At 48.5% G+C, this 25,052-nt stretch overlaps 1 protein-coding gene across 2 annotated transcripts in view; it reads right to left on the bottom strand.

Moving 5' to 3' along the window:
- Positions 1 to 3,472: 3,472 nt before the first annotated feature.
- AURKA (aurora kinase A) overlaps positions 3,473 to 25,052 on the bottom strand; it is a 25,921-nt gene continuing 4,341 nt past the window's right edge. For both annotated transcript variants that reach the window (XM_073607223.1, XM_073607222.1), the window contains exons 2-9: positions 24,863 to 24,920; positions 18,651 to 18,941; positions 18,449 to 18,545; positions 9,015 to 9,206; positions 6,403 to 6,541; positions 6,147 to 6,295; positions 5,588 to 5,762; positions 3,473 to 4,684 (exon numbers count right to left, since the gene is read on the bottom strand). In XM_073607223.1, coding sequence (XP_073463324.1) covers positions 4,505 to 4,684; positions 5,588 to 5,762; positions 6,147 to 6,295; positions 6,403 to 6,541; positions 9,015 to 9,206; positions 18,449 to 18,545; positions 18,651 to 18,941; positions 24,863 to 24,914 — 1,275 coding nt within the window. In that variant the 5' untranslated portion in view covers positions 24,915 to 24,920 and the 3' untranslated portion in view covers positions 3,473 to 4,504. The remainder of the gene's footprint in view (positions 4,685 to 5,587; positions 5,763 to 6,146; positions 6,296 to 6,402; positions 6,542 to 9,014; positions 9,207 to 18,448; positions 18,546 to 18,650; positions 18,942 to 24,862; positions 24,921 to 25,052) is intronic.

Below are 25,052 nucleotides of genomic sequence, written 5' to 3'. Positions count from 1 at the left end.
TAAAATTGTCTGCTGGAGCTCCCTTCCATGTAGACGTGCCCACTGCACCGCTGGAATAGTCGCAGTGAGTAGCCCTAAGACCGACATAGCTGCTCTTATGGAGATTGGCATATTTGTCTGCGTCTTCTTCACTGCCTCCTGAAGCTTCTCCCTCTTCCCCTCGGGGAGAAAAATTTTCTCCTGGATGGAATCTATTGTGTAACCCAAGAATAGTATGGTCTGAGATGGAATCAAGTTTGATTTCTCCTCGTTGATTATCCATCCTAGACCTACCAGGTGTCTCATTGTCTTTTCCAGATCTCTCACCAACAGGTCCCTTGTTTTGGCAAAAATTAGTAGATCGTCCAGATAGGGCAGGACTGATACCCCCTCTACTCTGAGTGGGGCCAAGGCCTCCGCCAGGACCTTTGTAAAAATCCTCGGAGAAGATGACAGCCCGAAAGGGAGAGCTCTGAACTGGAGATGAAGGGTAGATTCTCCCAGTTTTAATCGCAAACCTTAGGTGTTTCTGAGATGTTGACGCTACTGGTACATGCAAGTATGCATCTCTCAGGTCTATGGAAGCCATAAAACAACCCGGGGTCAGGAGATTCTTCACTGAGAATATTGTGTCCATCCTGAACTTCTTGTACCTGATAGTCTTGTTTAGAATCTTCAGGTTCAGGATGAGCCTGAATTTTCCTGACGGTTTCTTCACAAGAAATATGTGTGAATAGCACCCCTGTTCTAATTCCCCAGGGGGTACGTTCACTATCACCTTTTGTAGCATCAAGTCCTTCAGGATAGCTGTCATTGCTAGTGACTTTTCTGAGTCCCGGGGAGCCTGTGTTATGTAAAAACGCACAGGAGGAGGTTGAGAAAATTCCAGCCTGTAACCCTCCAAGATGGTCTTTAGGATAAACTGGCTGCTTGTTATAGTCTTCCACTGTAGAAAGAAGGTCTGTAACCTTGCTCCCACAGTTGGGTGACCGTCACTGGGTTTTTGGGCTTGTGGTTGGGGTGCGGAAAAGTACTCCTGACTTACCCCTCCCTCTTTGAGACTTCCAAGGCCTTTTGTAGCCTGCCTCTTTGGTATCTGGGGTCTTTCGAAAAGCACGAAAATTTTTGTTGCCTTGCGGAAGTACCTTCTTCTTTATAGGGAAAGCTTTCTTTTTGTCAGCTGTTCTGTCAAGAATAGCTTCCAGCCCAGGACCAAACACTAGATCACCTTCAAAGGGTAAACCGCACAATTTTGTCTTTGAAGCAGTATCCCCTGTCCATGTCTTGACCCATAACGCCCTGCGAGCTGAGTTTATCAGAGCTGTGGATCTGGCTGACATCCTGATTGACTCCGCTGAGGCATCTGCTATATACCCTACCGCTTTTGATAACACCGGTAGCGTATCAAGCAGATCCTTACGAGGCGTCCCTGCCTCAATGTGGATTTTCAGCTGCTCCAGCCAGTGTTCCAGATTTCTGGCTACCACAGTTGAGGCCATGGCAGGCTTCAAATTTGCTAAAGAAGAATCCCATGCCTTCCTTAATAGGGAGTCTGCCTTTTTGTCCATGGTATCTTTAAGGATACCCATGTCCTCAAAGGCCAGGTCAGTATTCCTAGATACCTGGGAAAAGGCTGCGTCTAGTCTTGGCTTTTTATTCCAAATATGCGAGCTATCCTCATCAAACGGAAACCTTCGCTTGAGGGATTTAGAAAAGAAGGGGGCTCTCTCTGGATCCTTCCACTCCCTCTTAATGGTCTCTGATAAAAATTTATGTACAGGAAAAACCCTATGTTTTTCCTCCCCGAGGCCTTGGAACATCTTATCGTGTAGGGATAGCTGAGCCTTATCCTCTGTGATGTTAAGGGTAGTATGAATTGTTCTCAGCAAATCTACCTCCTCAAGGGATAACTTGTACCTAGAAGAAGGAGAAGAAGCTTCATTTACTTCTTCTGCTTCCTCCTCCGAATTTAGTAAAATGTTACTTTCCTCCTCCTCTGAGTCGCTGCCCCCTCTGGATGCTGAAACAGAGGATAGAGAATGTGGCACCACACTGCTATGCGCCGTTGGACGCCTATCTAGGTAGGACCTGAAGGACTCAAAGGTGTCTGCCAGTTCCTTCCTGAAAGAGCTTAGCAATTCACTTTGTTGAGCTGCAGGACTAGCAGGAGCTGTCTCCTCCTTAACTATGTCCGTAATGCAAGATTTGCATAATACTTTGGGCCAGGAATCCCTCAGTAACCCCTTACAAGAGGGACACTTCCTTTTAACAATAGGGGAGACATGCTTGGTCTTTTCTTTAGCCTTCTGCAATATCCCAAGGGAAAAAAGACAATAGCTGAACCATATTTCACAAACAACAGCTTACATGCTGTATAAGGAACACAGAAAAAAACACCACCAAGGAAGTTAACCCCTTAACACCCATGATCTGTTCCACAGCCGGTGAATCACCCCACAGATCCACCTTAAAACATAATTAATCACTTATCCCTCCTTTAGTACTCAGGATCAAGTGATCTGCAGGCTCCCCCCTTTTTTTTTTTTTTTTTTTTTTTTTTTTAGGGAAGGGATAATATATAAACATTATAAATGCCCATAGAGTAAAGACAGAGACCAGTATCCCTGCTTACCTGAGCCTGGCTGATTGTTGTGGCTCCTGCTCCTGCCACCGCCGTCTGATCGTCCTCCATTATTGACAGGACACACAGCGGCGTTTGTGCTCTTTTATTTGATTTTCCCGGGCCGCTCACCGCTGTGAGGGCCGGAAATGAAATCAGCCATGGAGACCGCCCCCCCCTCCTGCGTTCCAGCGGCCGGAACCGGAAGCCGCGTCGCGCCGCTCGAGGCCCCGCCCCCGGTCGGAAATGACGCGCTTGCCATCCGAACCCGGAAGGCGTGCGGCCCGTGGAATAGACGCCGCTCTACTCCACAGCCCTGCCACCGGTCTGTAGGAACGGGACCCTCGCAGCCTGGCTCTCGCCGAGCATGAAGAGGAGGAGGCACCGGAGAATCCCCCACGCGTCAGGGAGGATGCTGGGCTGTCTTGGAAAAGAAGAAAAACGATCCGGTATGCCCTAACTTTCACCACCTGGAGAAAGCGCAGCACACCCCTGGTTCCCTGCAGCGCTTCCACCATGGCGGAGGAAACACTACAACTGAGGCCATGGTGGAAGTGTCCGGTCTTTAAAGAAACTGACTGCAGTGTTTCCTGGGAAAGTGGGTGGAGCTGCGCTCTCTCCAGGTGCTGTCCTGAAAGACGAAGGGAGAAAATGACTTCACTGCAAAATTTTATAACAAAAGGGTATCCTTACTGTGGACGAGTGCGGGGTGTAGCACCATGGCAGCAACAGTACGTCACTTCTGTTAAAAATTCTGACAGGTCGCCGAATCTGACGAAAGACAGGCCGTTGATCGTGTAGCAAGAGGATTTCACAAGTATATTCACATATCAGTCATGTAATGATATACTAAGCCTGCACAAATCATGTGGCTTTACTTGTCAAGTTATAGCGTATAACTTTATTTTTTTATTTAAAATTTTGAAAGTTAAACAATTAAAAAAAAGAAGAAGAAAGGACAGAACACTTGAAGAGAAACATTTTGAAAAACATTTACATACAAGATTGGATGACCCATTCACAGATTCAAGCAGCTGTTCAGTGACTGCATCGGCAGCCAAATAAATACATCAAGGCATTCGTATCGCTATTGCACTGGTCATCCTAACCCTGGACAGTCCCTGACCACAGCTCTGCACATGCCGAGGCTCTACTGGACAGTCCAACCACAGCTCTGCACATGCCGAGGCTCTACTGGACAGTCCCCAACCACAGCTCTGCACATGCCGAGGCTCTACTGGACAGTCCCCAACCACAGCTCTGCACATGCCGAGGCTCTACTGGACAGTCCCCAACCACAGCTCTGCACATGCCGAGGCTCTACTGGACAGTCCCCGACCACAGCTCTGCACACGCCTAGCCTCTACTGGACAGTCCCCGACCACAGCTCTGCACACGCCTAGCCTCTACTGGACAGTCCCCGACCACAGCTCTGCACACGCCTAGGCTCTAGTGGACATACCAGGTCATAAGGAGTCTTCACTGGAGAATTGCTCTTAATACACTTTCATAGAAGGATGTTCATGTACTCATGTCCTTTAGTTTGCTGCAAGGGACAAATTTTTTTTAGCTCTGCAGTGGATGCAAATGAACTGAGAGTGTTCGAACCGCTCAGCTGTCCTGTGAAGGAAGACTAGCAGAGGACCACAAACCAGTAATGAAAAAGAAAAAAAAAAAAAACCTAACACTAGCAGACTTAAGGAGTTGCCTTTCCTGGAGAACTATTTAAAAGTAGATTAATATTCAGTGTACACGGTCCAGATTAGAAGCTTTTGTCCAAATAAGATGCTGACGACTGAAGTTGAACAGGTACAATGTGAATTATAAGATGCTTGTTTTGTGGTGAGGTTTGAGAAGAACAGATGCAGGAAGCAGTGTCCCCAACACACAGGTCTCTGCTGTTTATCATTGGGTGTTTGCGGTGTTGCCCACGGGTTTACTTGGGCGTTTGTTAGAGTTCTGAACCACCCAAGGATGCTCGAGTACATCTTTTAGTGGCAGCCTGTGGTCAGGGTTATGCTTCAACAGTTTGCAGACAAGATCTCTTGCTCCCTCTGATACATGTGGGGGGAAATGGAACTCCACCTAAAAAGCCAAACAGACTCCAGATTAGGATAGACAAAAACATTTCCGGTCACAATAATCCAGCGATGTACACAAGAACAGAGGATCTCTGCTTTCTCCCTCCTCCGTGGCTCCTGCTGCTGTCAATCACAGCCTGTGACAAGGGAGCAGGGGGTGGGGCCAAGTCCCACTGTCTGTCAATTAGTGCAGACAGATTTGGGAGCAAGCTTGCACAAGTGACCCCATAGAAAGGCTTGCTATTGGGGGACACGCGGCAGGAGGAGGAGCCAACAGGGGACCCGAGAAGAGGATCAGGACTGCTCTTTGCAAAAAACATTACACAGAGCAAGTATGACAAACATTTTCTTTAAAACAAACTTAACAGATCCCTAATGCATTGCTTGCTGCTTGTGTAGCCCATTTAGTAAACATTATTGCACAGCTCCAAATGTTAAGCCTATGATGCTTCAAGCTTAAGCACACCAAGGCCCTTCTCACACCAGCAGACCGATCGGGTCTGCCTGTCCATTTTTCAGGCGGACCCAATCGGACCACCCATTGTTCTCTATGGGGCTGCAGATACGTCCCCGCTGACACCTGCTGGGCATCCAATCCGCTAAAAACAAACTTATGGCAATACGTCTGGCAGATCAGATGGAAATGCAGTCCCTTTCCAACCGACTGCCCCATATAGAGGAGAGCGGGCTCTGTCAGCTCTGCACAGGGGAGCAGACATGGACCTTACATAGCCTGCTCAGTGGAGATTTCCCCTCCCCACTGAGCAGGCAGAGCTGCTCCATCCAAAAGGGGCCATAGAGACCAGGAGGCAGCCTGGAGTTTTCACAGATAGTGAGAACTAAAATTTTTAATTCTTGCATAAGCCAATGAAAAAAAAGAACAGGCCCAGCCCAAGGAAGTCCTTACCTTTGAGATCCTTCTATATGTTTCCTGGTGTGTGTCTGTCTCAAATGGAGGTTTGCCCACTAGAAATTCATAGCAGAGGACTCCAAGGCTCCACAGGTCCACCTTCTCATCATGCATTCTCCCTTCGATCATCTCTGGAGGTAAATAGTCCAGTGTGCCACACAATGTGGTCCTCCTGAAAAAAAGAAATTACCACCTGTCACACAACACTCAAATGCCAAACATGAAAAAAGCAACCCAGTCCAACCACTACATCAATTAACCGTTAAATGCGCCATAAGTTCACAAAAAAATCCACAGACCAGTAAAAACCAGATGTTCTAACCCCTTTCCCTTCTAAGATTTTCATCTGAAATGCAAAAATGTTAGAAAGGTTGGAGAAGGCCAACTATGGAGAATTTCCTGGGGTAAGCTCATCGTTTAGTTTATTAATGGTGCAAGTCAACCTCCACCGGGGAGGTTGAAGAATAGTAGTGCAGCAACCCTCCCAAGTGTTAGCACCGTACATGAGCAACATTTACGAGGGTCAACAGGTTCCAAGATTACCACTTAAGCTTACCGAGAGGATGGGGCGTGCACAGACCAGCCGAAATCTGCTATTTTTAATTCCCCATTAGCGCCAAGAAGCAGGTTCTCCGGTTTGATGTCCCGATGTATCACCTTCTTAGCATGGCAATACAATAGAGCATCAGCCAGTTCTGTGATGTACTGTGGAGTAGAAAGCCAAAAATCAGTGCAGATCACAATAAGCAGAAACCCGCCTTCTATGCAGAATTCCACCCTCTTGGCAGCCATCAGTAAGGCAGAACACTTACAGTAGCAGTTCGTTGGTCATCAAACCGCGTACACCGCTGCAGCTCCCGGAAGAGCTCACCTCGGGGAGCATAGTCCAGGATGAGGTAGACTCTGGTGGCATCATGGAAATAGCCGTATAGCCGAAGAATATTTGGATGTCTTGAGGGGAGAACAGAAAATAAAATTAAAAAAATCAGAACAGTATTACAGTTGGTGCCCAAAGGTCAGTCCATCTCCAAGACTGAGGTCCATGTCCAACATTAACCACTTGAAGACCAGTTTTTTCCCTGGCAGTTTAAAATCAGTATTTTTTGCTAGAAGATGACTTATAACCCCCAAACTTTTTAACAGAGACCCTAGAGAATAAAAATGGCGATTGCCATTTTATGTCATATGGTATCTGCACAGCAGTTTTTCAAACGCAATATTTTTGGATAAAACACTTTTTATTCCATCAAAAACACACACCATATGCACACCAATATTTTTGTATATTATGAAAGATGTTACACCAGGTAAAGAGATACCCATCACTCTTTAAAATTGCGCACGCTACTCGGGGGAATGGCATCAAACTACAGTACTTAAAAATCTCCATAGGCGACACTTTAAATGCCTTTACAGGTCATTTGTTTAGAGTTAGAGGAGGTCTAGTGCTAGCATTATTGCTCTCGCTCCAATGTGCGCAGCAATACCTCACATGCGGTGCAAACAGTTTACATAAGCGTGCACGACTTGCGTACGCCTTCACTTCTGCACAGGAGGGAGCACTTTACTTTTTTTTTTACACTGTCCCTTTAATTTAACTTTTTCTAATCACTTTTATTCCCATTACAAGAATTAAACATCCCTTTTAATAGAAAAAAGTATGACAGGTCCTCTTTATGGTGAGATCTGGGGGTCAAAAAGACACCTAATCTTTTTACCTTTAAAAGCAAAAAAAAAAAAAAAAAAATTAAAATCACACACACACACACACACACACACACAGTCAGCAAGTGGTTAAAACCATTTTGCCATTTGTGTCCCAAAGGAGAGATATCACTGCAAACACTTTTACAGCAGTTGTATACCCCACTGTCACATTTTTACCTACAGGTAAGCCTATGCAAGGAGATATTCATCTTGCATGCAGCCGCTGACATCAGCGGGGCATGTGCTCTGAAGGTCCAGCAGGTGCCGCTAAAAAAAAAAAAAAAAAAAAGGCTCCTTGCCGGAAAGAGTATTTCATAGTGAGCTAGTATGTGGTGCATACTAGCTCATTATGCCTTTGCCTTAGTTTTGTTTTATTTTTTTCCCCCCAGGCATAAAACTGCTTTAAAGTGAATCTATGCCCCATTCTAACAGTCACATGTTCTGGTGACCACTGTGGATTTGCACTCACTTCCAGTAATAGTGCTTACTAGGACAAAATGATGAATCTTCCTAGCAAGGACAAGCTGTAATAAAGACCCGACAGAAGGTCTAAACCCATAAGAGAACTTTTAATCCAAGCAAAATGGAGAGGACTATGTAGTCCGTTATCTGAACACAGATAAATGCATCCCCAAGGGTAGATAATCCTGACACGAGTAATTGGACTCAAGAACAATCTACCTGGGGAGGTGGGTTCACACTGGGGCGCTTTGCAAGCGCTACAGTGCTAAAAACAGCACCTGCAAAGCGCCCTGAAACAGCCGTTGCTGTGTCTCCAGTGTGAAAGCCCCAAGGGCCCTCACACTTGAGCGGTGCGCCTGCAGGATGGGGAAAAAAAAAAAAACAAAAAAAAAAAAAAAAAAAAAAAACACACCTCCTGCAAGCAGCAACTTAGGAGCAGTGAATACACCGCTCCTGCCGATTGAAATCAATGGGGAAGCGCAGTTATACAGCCAGCAAAGCACCACTTTCAACCCTTTTTCAGGGTTAAAACCGCCCCGCTAGTAGCCCAATAGCACCGCTAAAATAGCGCCGTTTTACCGCCGACGTTCCCGCCCCAGTGTGAAAGGGGCCTTAAAGTGGAGTTCCACCCAAAAGTGGAACTTCCACTCATTAGATTCCTCCCCCCCTCCGGTGACACAGTTGGCACCTTTCAGGGGGAGGGGGGTACAGATACCTGTATATTACAGGTATCTGTACCCACTTCTGGCGTAGATAGCCGCAGAATCTGCGGGTATTTACGCCACATCCTGTTCCCCCCCCCCGCTGCCTGCTGGGAAACACACGGGTCCCAGAGGCAGCAGGGACCATTCGTATTGCGCTGCGCGACTCGCGCATGCGCAGTAGGGAACCGGGAAGTGAAGCCGCACGGCTTCACTTCCTGATTCCCTTACCGAAGATGGAGGCGGCAGCACCCGAGGACGGAGAGACGCTTCGGCCTCGGGTGCCGACATCGCGGGCGCCCTGGACAGGTAAGTGTCCATGTTTTAAAAGTCAGCAGCTGCAGTATTTGTAGCTGCTGACTTTTAAAAATTTTTTTCGGTGCCGCTCCGCTTTAAGGATCTGGTACACAGCGAGTCTTTAAAAACTGTCAATTGGGTACACCGTTTCTAGCCACAGGTAAGAGTTGGAGAATGCAGTCGGCCTGTGCAGAAAATAAGTTGCACCCCTTAAAAAGGAAAAAAAAAAAAAAAAAAAAAAAAAAAAAAAAACTAACCTCAAGTGTGACTGGATCTCCACCTCCCTGCGCAGTTGATGTTCCACATTGGCTTTCTCCAACTGGGATTTAAAGAGAACTTTCAATGCCAGGATGAATTTACTCTGCTTCTCCCTGGCCAAGTACACATTGCCAAACTTTCCTTTTCCTAAAGGACGGCCAATCTCAAAGTCCTCCAGACACCACTGCTTCCTGCAGGGAAAAACACATTACATTAAAATGAAAAACAAAAACTACGGCGACAATAATATACCAAATTAGAAGGAAAGAGAATATAAAAAAAAAAATATACATACATACACACAAACTGTCTGGGATGTGCAAAATTCTACCCATGCCAAAATCAGAGCCGCGTCTGAGTTGAGAACCTTCAAGTTCCGCGTTGATGTAAGCCACAGCATTGTCCAATTAAATCCTGGTTAGCAGACCTAACAAACCAGGTTCATTGTTAAAGGGATAACCTACACCCCCCTTTGTCTTTCAGGACAGCCACCATGAGAGATAGTCTCCTCCTCTTCCTCTAGGAAACACTGCGCCAGCCCATAAATTCTTATTTCCCCCTGCCAGACCTCAGTATTAGTGTTTCCTTCGGTGGGGAGACACTGTGCAAGGACCCAGGCCATTCAGTCAGGGTGACTGCGGCTGTTTATATTTTTTGGAGCCTGTAATGGGAGCAGGGGTTTCCTAGGGCATAGGGGGGACTTACCCCTCGTTCTGTTGCCACCACTTCCTAGCCGAGCGCGGCTTCAGGTTGGGGGGACTCCCTATCGTGGCTACAGGGCTGCAGCAGGCAAGCGTTCACCTTCCCTGTATACCATACAGACCGCTCTCTTTTTTTCGGAACTAGGCGGGCCGGACGACGGCGTCATTTCCGGCGGAAGGGCGAGTGCTTGCCTTTAACCCGCGACTTCCGGTTCCGGGTCGCGGCGCTGATAAGGAAGCCAGGCACAGGCTGGAGACGAGTCTGGGACGCGCACAGGCAGCGTGGGACTCGGTAGTAGCAACCACCTGCAAGTCATGTCGGAAGCAGATGCTCAGCCAACGGACACTACCTCCAGCCTTCCTAAGGTAAGAGTGCCCTGGGGAAGAGTACTCTTTATCTAGGACTGTCCCTCCATGTATAGTTCCTGTCATGGGGGGGCAGACACCCTGGGTGGTCAGGGGAGGGAGGCTCAGATCCCCACATATTAAGGAGGGTCTAGTGCATTCCCAGGGTTATATCTTTTTTTTTTTTTTCAAAAAAACAAGAAGTGACAAAATGTTTGTTTTTTCTTTTCATGTATTTCAGAAAGCTACAGAGAAGTCTAGGTCTGCACATAGCTCTAAGAAGAGGTGTGCCTCTTGCAGGGACACTTTAGGGGAAACATGGACAAAGGTCTTGTGTAGGGAGTGCATAGACTCCCTTGTTAAGGAGAGGTACTCTGAACAGGAGTCAGGACTTGCAGCCTCGGTTAAGGAGCTTTCGTCCACCTTCTCTTCATTTAAAGCCTTATTTGAAAGGTTTCAGCCTCCCTTTAGTCCAGTCCCCCAGGATACAACCTCGCCTCAGGCTCAGGGCTCTGCTCCTGCCCAACCTGCAACTTCAGTTAGGGCAGTGGAAGCTCCAGGGCCCTCCGGAGTGGAACAAAGACAACCAGACAGTTCCTCCTCCGATTCCCAGGATGGTTCAGAGGGAGAGGACCTGGACGGGGAGTCCAGGAAATCCTCCAGATATAAATTATCCCTGGAAGAGGTAGAGGACCTCTTAGGGGCTATTTATACAACCCTCGGTATTCAGGAAGACAGGAAACCCCTGACCCTTCATGACCAAATGTACAAGGGTTTAGGGGAACAAAGGAGGAAAGTTTTTCCAGTACATGAGGTACTGGTTGAAACTATTAAAAAGGAGTGGCAGGATCCCGAAAGGAAACCCTTTTTTTCTAGATCCTTAAAAAAGGAGATTTCCATTCTCGGATGATCCTACATCTATCTGGAATAAAAGTCCCAAGTTAGATGCTGCCTTCTCCCAGGTTTCCAGACACACAGACCTGGCTTTTGAGGACATGGGGGCCCTGGTGGATGTCATGGATAAGAGAATAGACTCTCTCCTCAAAAAGACTTGGGATTCAACAATTGGTAATTTAAAACCCCGAGTTGGCTGTCACAGTAGTGGCTCGCAATCTGGAGCACTGGCTCTCTAAGATTCAAGAGCATATTGAAGCTGGAACGGCAAAAGAAACCATTCTATCTTCTTTCCCTACGATTCTGCGGGGTATCGCCTACATAGCTGATGCCTCGGCAGAATCAGTCCGTATGTCAGCCAGATCAGCGGCTCTGGCCAATTCGGCCAGGAGAGCCCTCTGGCTAAAAACTTGGCCGGGCGATAGCGCCTCTAAGGCCAAATTGTGCGGCATACCGTTAACGGGAGACCTTCTCTTCGGACCAGGGTTAGAGACCGTCTTGGACCGCACAGCAGACAGGAAGAAATCCTTCCCAGTTAAACGGAAAACCCCTACACAGACAAAGAAGGGGTTTCGTCCGCAAAAGCGTAAAGAAATTCCAAAACCGGAAGGGCAAAAGAAATTTTGGGGTCAGAAGGGCAAGGGCAGGGGAGGGGCGATTTTTCGCCCTCCTGAACAGCCCCGTAAAAACCAATGACTCCCCAACCAGGGTGGGGGGGGGGGGGAAGACTGGGGGCCTTCCTCCCACAGTGGGAAGCGATATCCCCCAATCGCTTTATCCTAGGGATTATAAGGGGGTACCATATCGAATTGACAAATCCTCCTCCACGGAGATTTCTTGTCACGCACCTACCCAGGTGTATGGCAAAAGCCGAGGCTCTGTTGGAAGCATTAAGAGATCTGGTAGATCAAAATGTGGTTCTCAGAGTTCCAAAGGCCGAGGAGGGAGAGGGTTTCTATTCACACATCTTCGTAGTGAAGAAACCCACTGATTCTGAATTTAAAGCCCCTGAACAGGTCAGTGACGTACAGGAGATTCCGTATGGAAACAATTTTCACAGTCAGAGCCCTGTTGCCCCGCAACTGCTTTATGGTATCTCTGGACCTAAGGGACGCGTATCTACACGTTCCTATTACAGAAGCCTCGCAGAGGTTTCTTCGGCTAGCGGTAAATGTAGGTGGAACAACGGTACATCTACAGTTTCAGGCGCTGCCTTTCGGGCTATCCTCCTCGCCCCGCATTTTCACCAAGGTCTTAGCGGAGGTGATGGCTTTTCTTCGGCTCCAGGGAATATCAGTGATAGCATACCTGGACGACCTGCTCCTGTTTGCACTGTGTCCACTGCAGTTAGTCAGAGATCTAGAACTAACAAAGAGGGTTCTTACAGGTCTAGGGTGGCTAATGAACTTGGAGAAATCCAGTTTGATTCCCTCTCAGCGCATTATGTACTTGGGCTATCTGTTGGACTCAACTCTACTGAGGGTGTTTCTTCCAGCAGAAAAAGTTCAAAAACTGGACAGGGCAGTGGCGGTTCTTCAGTGCAGCAATCAGGTCTCCATAAGAGTTTTGATGTCGGCCCTGGGACTATTGACCGCTACCCTCCCAGCAGTGCAATGGGCAGGTCTGCACTTTCGTCCCTTACAGTCCTTTGTCCTAAGGGTGTGGGATCACAGTCAGGAAGATCTGGACACCTTGGTACAGGTTCCACCCCAAGTAAAGAGATCCCTCTGGTGGTGGAGGAGGGTCTCAAACTTGTCGCAGGGTCGTCTGTGGTTCATCCCAGTTTCTCAGGTGGTAACCACAGATGCAAGCGGCAAAGGTTGGGGGGGCGCATCTGGGTTCCCTTTTAGCACAGGGCACCTGGGAGGGCGACGAACTAAGAAGGTCGTCCAGTTGGAAGGAGCTGAGGGCAATCGGGCTAGCACTCAGGTTCTTCAAAGAGGAGCTACAGGGCCACCATGTTCAGGTGCAGTCGGACAACTCGTCCGCCGTGGCCTATGTAAACAAACAGGGCGGCACGAAAGGCGGAGTCCTGTTGGCCTTAGCATCAGACATTCTGAACTGGGCCGAGACTCACACTCTCTCACTCTCAGCAGTCTTCCTGAGAGGAGAGAAGAATGTGATAGCAGATTTTCTCAGCCGAACCAAACAGAGAGGGCGATTGGATCCTCAACCAGGAGGTTTTCAATCTCATTTCAGAGAAATGGGGTCCTCCAGAAGTAGATCTGTTCGCGTCAAGAAGCAACGCGAAGGCCCCTTGTTTTTTCTCCCTAAACAGAGGGGAGGGAGCACGAGGGGTCGACGCATTGATCCAGAGCTGGCATTTCAGAATCTGCTATGCCTTCCCGCCCCCAGCGTTATTACCGGCGGTCCTCAGGAAGTTCCAGGTGGAAAACACGTCCCTGATTCTAATAGCACCACATTGGCCAAAGAGGGCTTGGTTCTCAGTACTCAAGCAGCTAGCGGTCGAACCTCCCTTATTCCTGCCACCTCGAGAGGATCTCCTCACAGGGCCCAGTCCTCTGTCCACAGGTTCACCATTGGCAGTTAGTGGCCTGGCTACTGAGGAGGGTATGCTAAGAGCTAGGGGGTTTTCTGAGAAATTAATCTCCACCCTCCTCAACAGCAGGAAGAAGGAAACACGCCAGATTTATAAAAAAAGTCTGGGTACGTTTCAATGAATGGTGTGCAGAAGGCTCCTTTGCGGTACACAGTCCCACAGCTGTGTTGGAATTCCTTCAGTGCGGGGCAGACAGGGGTTTATCCATAAGTACCCTTAAAGGTCAGGTGTCAGCACTCAGTGCTTATTTAGAAAAGCATCTGGCCACCAACCCTTGGGTGGTCAGATTCTTTAAGGCTCTGTCTAGACAAAGACCGGTTCAGGGTCCTTCCTTTCCCAAGTGGGACCTATCGTTAGTTTTACAGGGCCTGACGGGAACCCCCTTTGAACGTTTAGAGGAATGTCTACTAAAGGATCTTACGTTAAAAACAGTTTTTTTGGTAGCAGTGACAACTGCCAGGAGAGTCAGTGAGATTGAGGCCTTATCTGTTAGACCTCCTTTTTGCATTATTTTTCCAGATCGGATCATCTTCAAAACTGATCCAGCATTTTTACCTAAGGTGGCTTCGGGTTTCCACAGAAGTCAGGAGGTAATTCTACCCTCATTTTGTCCCAACCCCTCGGGGGAAAGGGAATTAAAATTTAATTCGTTGGACGCAAGGAGATGTATCCTTCAGTACCTAGAGCTGACCAAGAGGTTTAGAAAGTCAGACTATTTGTTTTGTTTTCTGGGGCCAGAAAAGGATGCAAAGCGTCTCGACGCACTATTGCCAGATGGCTCAGAGTAGCCATTGGCCAGGCCTATACATTAGCAGGGAAAGAAATCCCAATGGGTATAAGGGCACACTCTACTAGAGCTATGGCAGCTTCTCAGGCAGAGAAGGCTGGAGCGACGCCAGAGCAGATATGCAGGGCTGCAACATGGTCCAGCTATTCCACTTTCGTTAAGCACTACAGAGTGGACCTGGTGTCGGCTAGTGAGCAAGCCTTTGGGCGAAAGGTATTGCAAGCTGTAGTCCCACCCTAACTGGTAAGTGCTCGTTCATCCTCTCATGGTGGCTGTCCTGAAAGACGAAGGGGGAAAATTAAAGTTACGTACCGGTAACGTCTTTTCCAGTAGTCTTTCAGGACAGCCCTAGTTACCCACCCGAAATTTTGGGGTGTCTTATAAAAGACCAGAACGCAGCATGATAATGATATGGAATAGTATGTTATTAATGTGTTCTTGTGTCTCCCCAGCTGACCGGAGGTAATCTTGGAATATACTGAGGTCTGGCAGGGGGAAGTAAGAATTTATGGGCTGGCGCAGTGTTTCCTAGAGGAAGAGGAGACTCTCTCTCATGGTGGCTGTCCTGAAAGACTACTGGAAAAGACGTTACCGGTACGTAACTTTAATTTTTTTTGGTGAATAAAAGTAGATTTACCTTTAAAAGATTTTGGGGAAAAAAAAAAAAAAAAAAAAAAAAAAAAAAAAAAGAAGATTCTATTGTGGTATCCCAGAGCCCACAACAGAACAATTTGAGTGATGCTCTTTTTTTTCTTTTAAAAAGACACCACGTTAGTTATACTTACCTGCCCTGTGTAATGGTTTTGCAGAGAGTAGCCCAGATCCTCCTCTTCTCAGGTCCATCCCTCCTGTCGAGTACCCCCACAGAAAGTAGCTTGCTATGGGGCACCTAAACTGAGGCTCTGTGTGTCTGTTCAGACAAAGACGTTTGTGCCTGCCCCCTCTACCCTCATTGGCAGCAGCGGGAGCCACTGCTGGGTCTCAACCAATTAGGAAGGAGAGCTGCAGACAACCAAGGCACTCCTGCACAACGCTGGATTGAGATGGGGCTCATGTAAGTATTTGGGGGGGGGGGCTTCTGCACACAGAAGGATTTTTATCTTAATGCACCTTCTGCCTTTACAACCACTGTAATATGTGGATAAATAATTTCAGCGAACAGTGTGGGATCTGAGGGGTGGGACTCTCCCTGTTCACACCAATCAGCATATTTACCTGGGTAGGTTTGAATTCTAATTGTGACCCATGCAAGTCTTCCCAGCAGCAGCACAGCTAGCTTTCAGAACAGGCTGTGTATGAAGGTTTCCTTTAATAATGCTGTGATCTGTGAGGGAGGACTTGGGAGATTTAGACTCAATCCCACCCACCATCAGAGCTGTGAATTAAGTTGCATAATTTGCAGTCTGAAAGACTACAAAAGAGGAGCGGACACAGACTGTAGTTGCTGTAGGAAGTGGCTGTGGAAGAGAGACCGCATCAGCATGATATAAAGTGTCACGTGGTACAAAGTCACAACTAAACCCAAAATATCAGGGAAACTGCAGACAACAGAGCAACATGGTACAGAGGCATGATCTACCGTATGCTGGATTAATAATTCCATTCTAGTGAAAAGTACCCAAGTGAACGAGTTTAGTGCAAAAAAAAAAAAAAAAAAATTATAGGCCAGGCCAGATTCTTCCCAGCTGGGGCCAGGCAAGCCTTCTGCAGCAATACCAAGGGTCTGCTGACCCAGAAAGCTGCAAAATAATCCCCTTCTGGCTCTGCAGCAACTGAAGAAACTCCCAAGAGATGAAGCCTTAAAAACTAAAAAAAAGAGCCTCTTTTCTACTGCCGCCCGGCCCTTAAAGTCAAAGCCTAAACATTTTTTTTATCTTTAAGTGATTGCAAAGGCTTTTTTTTTTTTTACATAACATGTTATACTTACCTCCTGTGTGCAGTTTTTTTGCACAGAGCAGCCCAGATCCTCCTCTTCTCGGGTCCCTCTTCACTGCTCCTAGCCCCTCCCTCAAGTGCCCTCAGCCAGCTACAGGGGGCACCCAAGCAGAGTCAGAGCTCCGTGTGTCCAGTTTGACACGGAGCCGTGGGCTCGCCCTCTCTCCCGATTGACTGACTGCCACGGGAGCCAATGGCACCGCTGCTCTGTCTCAGTCATCAGGAGTGTCCTGGATGGCTGAGGGGATCGTGGACATAGCTGGAGAGAGAAGGGGCTCAGGTAGGTAATTAGTGGGGTGATGCTACACAAGGTTTATCTTAAAGCGGGATTCCGGCCATGTTAAAAAAAAAAAAATCTAAAAGTCAGCAGCTACAAACACTGTAGCTGCTGACTTTAAATAAGCACACTTACCTGTCCTGGGTGCCAGCTATGTCGGCCACCCAAGGCCGACCCGTCCCTCGAGCACCGCCACCCTAAGTAAGGGGAACAGGCAGTGAAGCCTTGCAGCTTCACTGCCAGTTTCCTACTGTGCATGTGCAAGCAGCGTGGTGCTCTGTGAATGGCCCCATGGTTTTCTGGGAACAGTTCCCAGAAGGCAACGGGGCCACTCACCGAGGAGCAGAACACGCCGTGGAATAGGAAGAGGCAGATTAGGAAGACTGCCTAGCAACAAGGGTTTAGGCAAGTTTAAATTAATTTATTTTTAATTTTAGGATTTTTCATGTAATTTTTTTTTTTAGGGTGGCCCTCCACTTTAATGTATAGAATGCATTAAGATAAAAACCTTCTGCCTTTACAACTCCTTTCATGCATTCCTTGCATGAAGGTAAAAAAAAGGTTTAGGAGTCACCAGCCCCCCTCCCTCTTACTTACCCGAGTCCTCATTCAAACCAACGCCATGCACATCTGCAGTTCCCCTCTCCTCACTTCCAGGTCTCACTGGTTTTGCTGGGGCACTGGGAGCCATCGCCACCAATCAAAGCTAGTGACATGAGGGGGCCCAGAAGTCCCACTGTCACTGGATGCAGCAGTGGGGCTCGGGTGCAGGCATTCCCCATGGGAAGCGGCTTCCTCCTATGGGGACACTGGACAGAGTGGCCAGGAGCGCCAGCGGTGGACCCAAGAGAGGTTTGCACAGAGCAGGCAAGTAGAGGAATTTTTTTTTTTTTAATTATTTAACTTTACAAATCCCTTTAAGAGGATCTAAATGGCAGGTTGCAGAGGTGGGCATTCCCATCATGTGATTGCTGTAATTGACAGTCACATGATGGGAAAGGTCCCGATCTCAAGTATGCATTGGGCGCTTTCCGGCACACATTCGCTAGTGTTGTGCGCATGCTCTCAGCACACTAAGCGTTTATATAGGGAAGCATATATGCAGCCACTCAGCATTGAAGTGTTATAAAACCCAGGAGCCTGCAGTCACTATATCTGGTCTCCCACAGTACACAGAACATGGAAATGCAATTTTAGTAACTAAACTGCTAAATACCTTTTCTAATAAACAGTATATAGCAGTCTTGTGACTTCTATCAGTATCTGGTTAAAGCTTGTAGGATGAGTTTTCATTTTACTCCGATTGTCCAATGGAGGCTGCAGGACCCCTGACCCTCTTTCACGATGCAGGCAACAGAGTTATGAACGGAGGTAGTGTGACATCACTGCCGGCCACTTGCGCTCCACACTGGTCCCGGATACCGCCAAGCAACCATCTTGCAGCACAGGACACATCCCACACTGCAGTACTGCATGGCCACAAGAGCCTGAAATAGTATGACTGCATGTGCAGAAGCACCCAGAACACCCCACATCACTGCACAGGCTGTACTGTTCCAACCAACCTACAGTCCCCATCTCATTCGTAACCCGGGGACTGCCTGTAGTACCAATTGGCCCTGTGCCAATTACATGCACAAAAAAACCCCACACCTCAATACACACCAAACTGAGCATGTGCAGAGTGACTCCAAAGGCTCTGTCTTATCAGGAGATGGTTAGGGGACAGTGGAAGGGGAGGATCAGACAGCCTTTTTACACAATGTGGAGGATTAACCCCTTAGGTTCCACAGCGAGTACAACAGGCATGCTTTACTGCATATACAGACCGATTTTACTGTTGTGGGTAAAGTAACTTTAAAGTGCACCCACATTCAGCAGGAAGAGCTTCCACAGAAAAAAAAAAAAATGTTTTTTAACACAACACTACTTACTTTTTACCCTCTTCCTTCATTGTACTAGTGGCAGAGATGGAAGAGGACACTGGTTGGCTTGGATTGGCAGCAACTTTCTTATCTGCAGGGGGAGGAGCTAGAGAAAAATATAACATAAGAACTCTGCATTAAAGTTTCTATAGGAGATATGTAGACATTGAACTACAGGACCACATTGTCCTTTTCCAGCAGTAACACTCACCTGTAGAACCATTTGGGTCTCTGTTTTCATCAGCTGGCTGTGTGCGGGATGCTGGCTGGACCTGTGGTAAGGGCTTAGGTTGAGCCCGATTGGCTGTCTGTGGGAGTACTTGTTTTTGATTGGTTACAACCGGTTTCTGGGAAAGCACCCTCTGTGGAACATTGGTAGAACAAGGCACTCTCTTCGCACCAAGCGCCGTTACTGGCGGCTTCACTTGGCCAATCTGTCTCTGCTGCTGCAGTTGTGTCATTGGGATCCGTTTGGGGCCATCAACCACAGAAGGAAAACTCTAAAATAGACAAATATGACCATCAACAGCTCTGTCCAAATTCTTCCCTGCTGTACAGCCAGAATCTTAAATATTTCATTTCCAACACATGAAGAACCAGAGACAAAGTAGGGACAGTAAATGCCAGAAAGACATGGGGGAGATTAAAACTGGAAAATGCAAAATCTGGTGCAGCTGTGCATGGCAGCCAATCAGCTTCCAGGTATTTTACGGTCAAAGCTTAAAGCGGTTGTAAAGGTTCATGTTTTTTCACCTTAATCCCTCCTATGCATTAAGGTGAAAAAACATTCGGCGATTGCAGGACCCCCCGTTTACTTACCCGAGCCCCCAGAAGTCCCGCGTTGAGAGCGCGCTTGATGTCGGCCTGGTCTTCTCACCTGTTCTTGGCTCTTAATTGGATAGATTGATAGCAGCACAGCCATTGGCTTGCGCTGCTGTCAATCAACTCCAATGATGCGATGACCGGGGGGGCAGGGCCGAGTTCTGTAGTCAGCGGCTTATGGACGCCGAATACAGGACTCGGGAGCTTGCCCACAAGCTAACCCCCCAGGAGAGCTCTTCCCAGAGGGGGTTAGCTTTAGCGGGGAGGAGCCAAGACAGACGCTGTGGGACCCAAGAACAGCAGGATCGGGGCCACTCTGCAAAACGAACTGCACAGTGGAGGCAAGTAGAACATGTTTGTCATAAAATAAACAAAAACAAAACACCCTTTACAACCACTTTAACTGATCAAGCTGAAAGCGGAGCCCCACCCTAAAGTGGAACTTCCGCTCATCAGATTGCTCCCCCCCTCCTGTGCCACAATTGGCACCTTTCAGGGGGGAGGGGGTGCAGGTATTGCAGATATCTGTCTAATACAGGTATCTGCACCAACTTCCGGGTATAGATAGCCGCAGATGCCCGCCCCCCCAGTTGTGTTCTGGGAAACACATTGTTCACAGAACACAACGGGGACCAGTGAAGACGGGCAGCGCGACTCACACATGCGCAGTAGGGAGCCGGGCAGTGAAGCCGCAATGCTTCGCTTCCCGATTCCCTGACCGAGGATAGCAGCGGGGGCAGCCGAGAGATCACCGACATCGCTGGACCCTGGGACAGATAAGTGTCCATTTATTAAAAAAGTCAGCAGCTGCAGGCTTTTAATAAAAAAAAAAAAAAAATTAAGGTGGAGCTCCTCTTGAAGTTAGAAGCAGATTGGTTTCTATGCACAGCTGCACCAGATTGTGCACTCCAGTTTTAGTAAAGCAACCCCAATGTTCTATACAACACTGATCACCGGATCCTGGGAAAGCTGAAAATGCCAAGCAAAAATATGTTAGTGCATTGAGCATCTATTGTGAGATTTGTGATCAACTTCCCCCAAGATCACAAAGAGACTTCATCCTTGAACCCAAGCTGCTAGAACCTGGCATTAAAGGAGTTTATTCTTTAGCATCAGGGGCGTCGCAATCGTGACCCAGCCCCATGCTGCAGGGGATCCGTGCAGCCCCCCTGTATGCCTGGATAGGAGCAGCAGCAGGGGCAGCTGCATAGGGGAAGCGATCTCTCCATTTTCGTCCAGCAGCTGCTGAATGCCCCCTTCTCTCCTGCAGGCATTCAGTGGCTGCAGGAGGACAATAGAGAAGCAGGCATTCAGCAGCTGCAGGAGGAAAATGGGGCAATTAATCCCTCTATATGCAGCTGCCCCTGCTCCTATCGAGCTTCTTCCTGCTGACCCTGGTGTGCTCCTTTTCCAGCCCCCCCCCCCCCCCCCCCCCCCACAGCTCTGCCGACTTTCCCCCCTGCCCTCTCCCACCGGGGAAGGGGCCAGCAAGTGTCATTTACTGGCCCTTTTCTGAATGGAGTGTTTGTAGAGGCCGATCTGCTGACAGCCTTAGGGCTCCTTCACACGGACGTGTCCATGTACGGAGCCCGCTCTGTTCAGCGGGGGGGAGGGAAATCGCTCCGTCGATCCCCGCTGAGCAGGCAGATGACAGGTCTGTCGCTGCACTGTGCAGCGACGGACCTGTCATAGCACCGCTCTCCCATATGGGGGAATCTGATTACGGATTACGTCATCCGCTGATGGATGGAAAAGTAGGTTTTTCCTCCGTCACACTTTTTGGGATCGGAGCGGGTCGGATGTCAGCGGACATGTCACCGCTGACATCCGACGCTCCATAGAGGTCTATGGAGCGTCCATTCAGGTCCGCCTAAAAAACTGACCGGCGGACCTGAACGGATCGTCCGTGTGAAAGAGGCCTTAAAGAGGAATTATTCTTTAAGTCAGTTATAACACCAACCATTTATGGTTTGACAGTTGGTTTAAAGACAAGGAAATGTGACAGTTAACACCGGCATTTCAGGAAGGTAACTTTTTTTTTTTAAATACTGTTAAATCGATGGGTTTAGTTCAGCTTCAGGATTTACTGTTGTTCAGGGGCTCTGGGCTTCAGCAAAATGGCAGCCTCCAGCAACAACAAAACAGAGCAATGCTGAAGGCAATTTATAGCACACCAATTTTGGTCACAATTATTAAAGCGGAGCTCCACACAAAAAGGAGAAGCTCTGCTTGCTTCCCCCTGCAAGATCACTGCATCGTTGTGCAGCAATCCATGAAACTTCGAGCCCCTCTTCCCCCCGTTGCCTTCTGGGAGAGACACGGGTCCATTGAGAAAGTTCAGCGCGACTCGGGCATGCTTCGCTTCCTTTTGTGAAGATGCCTGCACTCGGACCTGATCGATGGATTGGCTTGGGGTGCCGACATTGCGGGTTCCCTGGACAGGTAAGTGTCTTTATGTTAAAAGTAACCAGCATTCGTATAGTATTTGTAGCTGCTGACTTTATTTTCCCCCCAGGCTGGAACTCCTCGGTATGCATGTTCCTTACTAAAGAACATTTTTTTTATCAAGTGGTTATGGGTAGACCCAGTCCACTTATAGGCAAAAGGTATAAAGCCTGCATCACTCTTCTAAACAGAAGAAAAACTGAGCTGATCCTAACCCAAAATGATGACGCTGAAAGCCCCTTTGCCAATTAGGACCAATCAGCTCAATTATCTATGCCAGTGACGGTGAAGCTTGGCACCCTAGATGTTTTGAAACTACTTTTCCCATGATGCTCATGTACTCTGCAGTGTGGTCAAGCATCATGGAAAATGTAGTTCCAAAACATGTGGGGTGCCAAGGTTTGCCATCACTGGTCTATGTCAGGTCCGTGCAACTCAGCATATGGAGCAGGAGCGCTATCCGAGCTGCTTGCTCTGCCACCCTCTGCCCAGCTCAGCTGAGAGCAAAGGGGGAAGAAGCGGTTGACTTTCAGGCAGGGAAAGGCGCTCTCCCTCCCTATAGACAGGCTCTGCCTGTGTGGTGTGTTCATTACATGGGCAGAGGGGGAATGTGAGCCTTCTGCCAGGTTACTGACAGACAATTCACATCCTGTACACCAGGTCCAGTCTGTCCGGGATCTGCAGTAGTCTTTGTGTTGAAAACTTCCACAATCTCTCCATTCTTTTAAATCCTGGCTTCAATTTATGTATCCTAAATTAAGGATTCATGAATTCAAGCATCCGGTAGGCATCCTTTCCATTTTTTTTTTAGTACAAAATGTACTCTATATAAAATGTAGGAATATCTTCTCAACAAAATTTCTATAAGACAAAGATAACACCTCATTTACATGCGATTTTATTCATGGCAATTTTAAGCATATTCATTTACAATTGTTGTTTCTTTTATAGTATATAATACTGCATGCGACATTTCTCAAAAAAACTCCTGAAGAAGCTCTTGTGAGCGAAACATGTAGAGTAAAGAATGGTTGTATATATGTTTCAAGAAATACGTGATTCTTGTAAATGTTTGTGATTTTATAAAAGGGTTTAAATAAAATATATATATATTTTTTCAATTTATTTGCTTTTTTGGTACCACAAAAGTCCCGCCTGTCCTCCCTCATAGATAAATGGGATGTGGTACCATATTGTAATTTGTCACCCAGCACCACCACCAATTAGGCATAGAACCCAGTTATTTTCTATTTCACTCTGCAATAGAACCTGGGTGGCACAGACATGTTTCAGGTCTCCAATTTTTTTAAATCACAAGTTCACCTTTTGGAACATATTACATCTGGGTGGCATGTACCAGCTGCTGCAACACCCCCCCCCCCCCCCCGGGACAGGTGGGCATCTTCTCTGGACGTCGGACCAGTCCAGTCGAAAAGTACGACAGCGTGTATGCTGCATTAGTCTGACTAAAATCGTATTCATTTAGTCGACTAAAATGTTTTAATCGTGCAATGCTCCTGCAATCTGCTTCTCCGGTGTGCAATGCTTGAGGGGGGGGAGGAGAAGAGAAAGAGGGGGGGAGGAGAAGAGAAAGAGAAGGGGGGGGGAGAAAGAGAAGGGGGGGGGGAGAAAGAGAAGGGGGGGGGGAGAAAGAGAAGGGGGGGGGGAGAAAGAGAAGGGGGGGGGGAGAGAAAGAGAAGGGGGGGGGAGAGAAAGAGAAGGGGGGGGGGAGAGAAAGAGAAGGGGGGGGGGAGAGAAAGAGAAGGGGGGGGGGAGAGAAAGAGAAGGGGGGGGGGAGAGAAAGAGAAGGGGGGGGGGAGAAAGAGAAGGGGGGGGGGGAGAGAAAGAGAGGGGGGGGGAGGAGAAAGAGAAGGGGGGGGGGAGAAAGAGAAGGGGGGGGGGAGAAAGAGAAGGGGGGGGGGAGAAGAGAGAGAAAGAGAGAAGAAGAGAGGAAAGAGAGAAATGAGAGAAAGAGAGAAAGAGAGAAGAGAGGGGGGGGGGGGAAGAAGAAAGAGAGGGGGGGGGGGAAGAAGAAAGAGAGGGGGGGGGGAAGAAGAAAGAGAGGGGGGGGGAAGAAGAAAGAGAGGGGGGGGGAAGAAGAAAGAGAGGGGGGGGGAAGAAGAAAGAGAGGGGGGGGGGGAAGAAGAAAGAGAGGGGGGGGGGGAAGAAGAAAGAGAGGGGGGGGGGGGAGAAGAAAGAGAGGGGGGGGGGGGGGAGAAGAAAGAGAGGGGGGGGGGGGGGGAGAAGAAAGAGAGGGGGGGGGGGGGAAGAAGAAAGAGGGGGGGAAGAAGAAAGAGAGGGGGTGGGGGGAAGAAGAAGTAGAGAGGGGGGGGGGGGGAGAAGAAAGAGAGGGGGGGGGGAAGAAGAAAGAGAGGGGGGGGGGGGGGAAGAAGAAAGAGAGGGGGGGGAAGAAGAAAGAGAGGGGGGGGAAGAAGAAAGAGAGAGGGGGGAAGAAGAAAGAGAGAGGGGGGGGAAGAAGAAAGAGAGAGGGGGGGGGAAGAAGAAAGAGAGAGGGGGGGGGAAGAAGAAAGAGAGAGGGGGGGGGAAGAAGAAAGAGAGGGGGGGGGGGGAAGAAGAAAGAGAGGGGGGGGGGGAGAAGAAAGAGGGGGGGAAGAAGAAAGAGAGGGGGTGGGGGGAAGAAGTAAGAGAGGGGGGGGGGGGGAGAAGAAAGAGAGGGGGGGGGGAAGAAGAAAGAGAGGGGGGGGGGAAGAAGAAAGAGAGGGGGGGGAAGAAGAAAGAGAGGGGGGGGAAGAAGAAGAGAGGGGGGGGGAAGAGAAAGAGAGGGGGGGGGGGGAAGAAGGAAAGAGAGGGGGGGGGGAAGAGAAAGAGAGGGGGGGGGGGAGAAGAAAGAGGGAGGGGAGAGGGAGAAAGAGGAGGGGGGAGAAAGAGGAGGGGGGGAGAAAGAGGAGGGGGGAGAAAGAGGAGGGGGGGAGAAGAGGAGGGGGGAGAAAGAGGAGGGGGGAGAAAGAGGAGGGGGGGAGGAAGAGGAGGGGGGGAGAAAGAGGAGGGGGGGAGAAAGAGGAGGGGGGGAGAAAGAGGAGGGGGGGGAAGAAGAAGAAAGAAGAGGGGGGGCGGGGGGTTGGGGGGGCAGAACTTATCCTTCAACCTGCCTTCCTCAAAAACATTAAGAAATTATCAGGCTATTATCTCCTTACTTCACATTAGGGCCAGACACAACAGGATGACTCTTAGCTGTGCAGGGCTCCATTCTCTCCTAGAAAGGAATGAGGACCGTTAAGACACCAAGTACAGATAACTGACCAATCAGAGCAGGAGATAAAAGTGTAGATAATAAAAACTTCACTTCCATACCAGGGGGGGGGGGGCGCGAGTATTTGATCCCCAT

This window comes from Aquarana catesbeiana, linkage group LG12 (genome assembly GCF_042186555.1).
Source record: "Aquarana catesbeiana isolate 2022-GZ linkage group LG12, ASM4218655v1, whole genome shotgun sequence".
Classification (NCBI taxonomy): Eukaryota; Metazoa; Chordata; class Amphibia; order Anura; family Ranidae; genus Aquarana; species Aquarana catesbeiana.
This window is presented reverse-complemented; position numbering and strand designations above follow the sequence as displayed.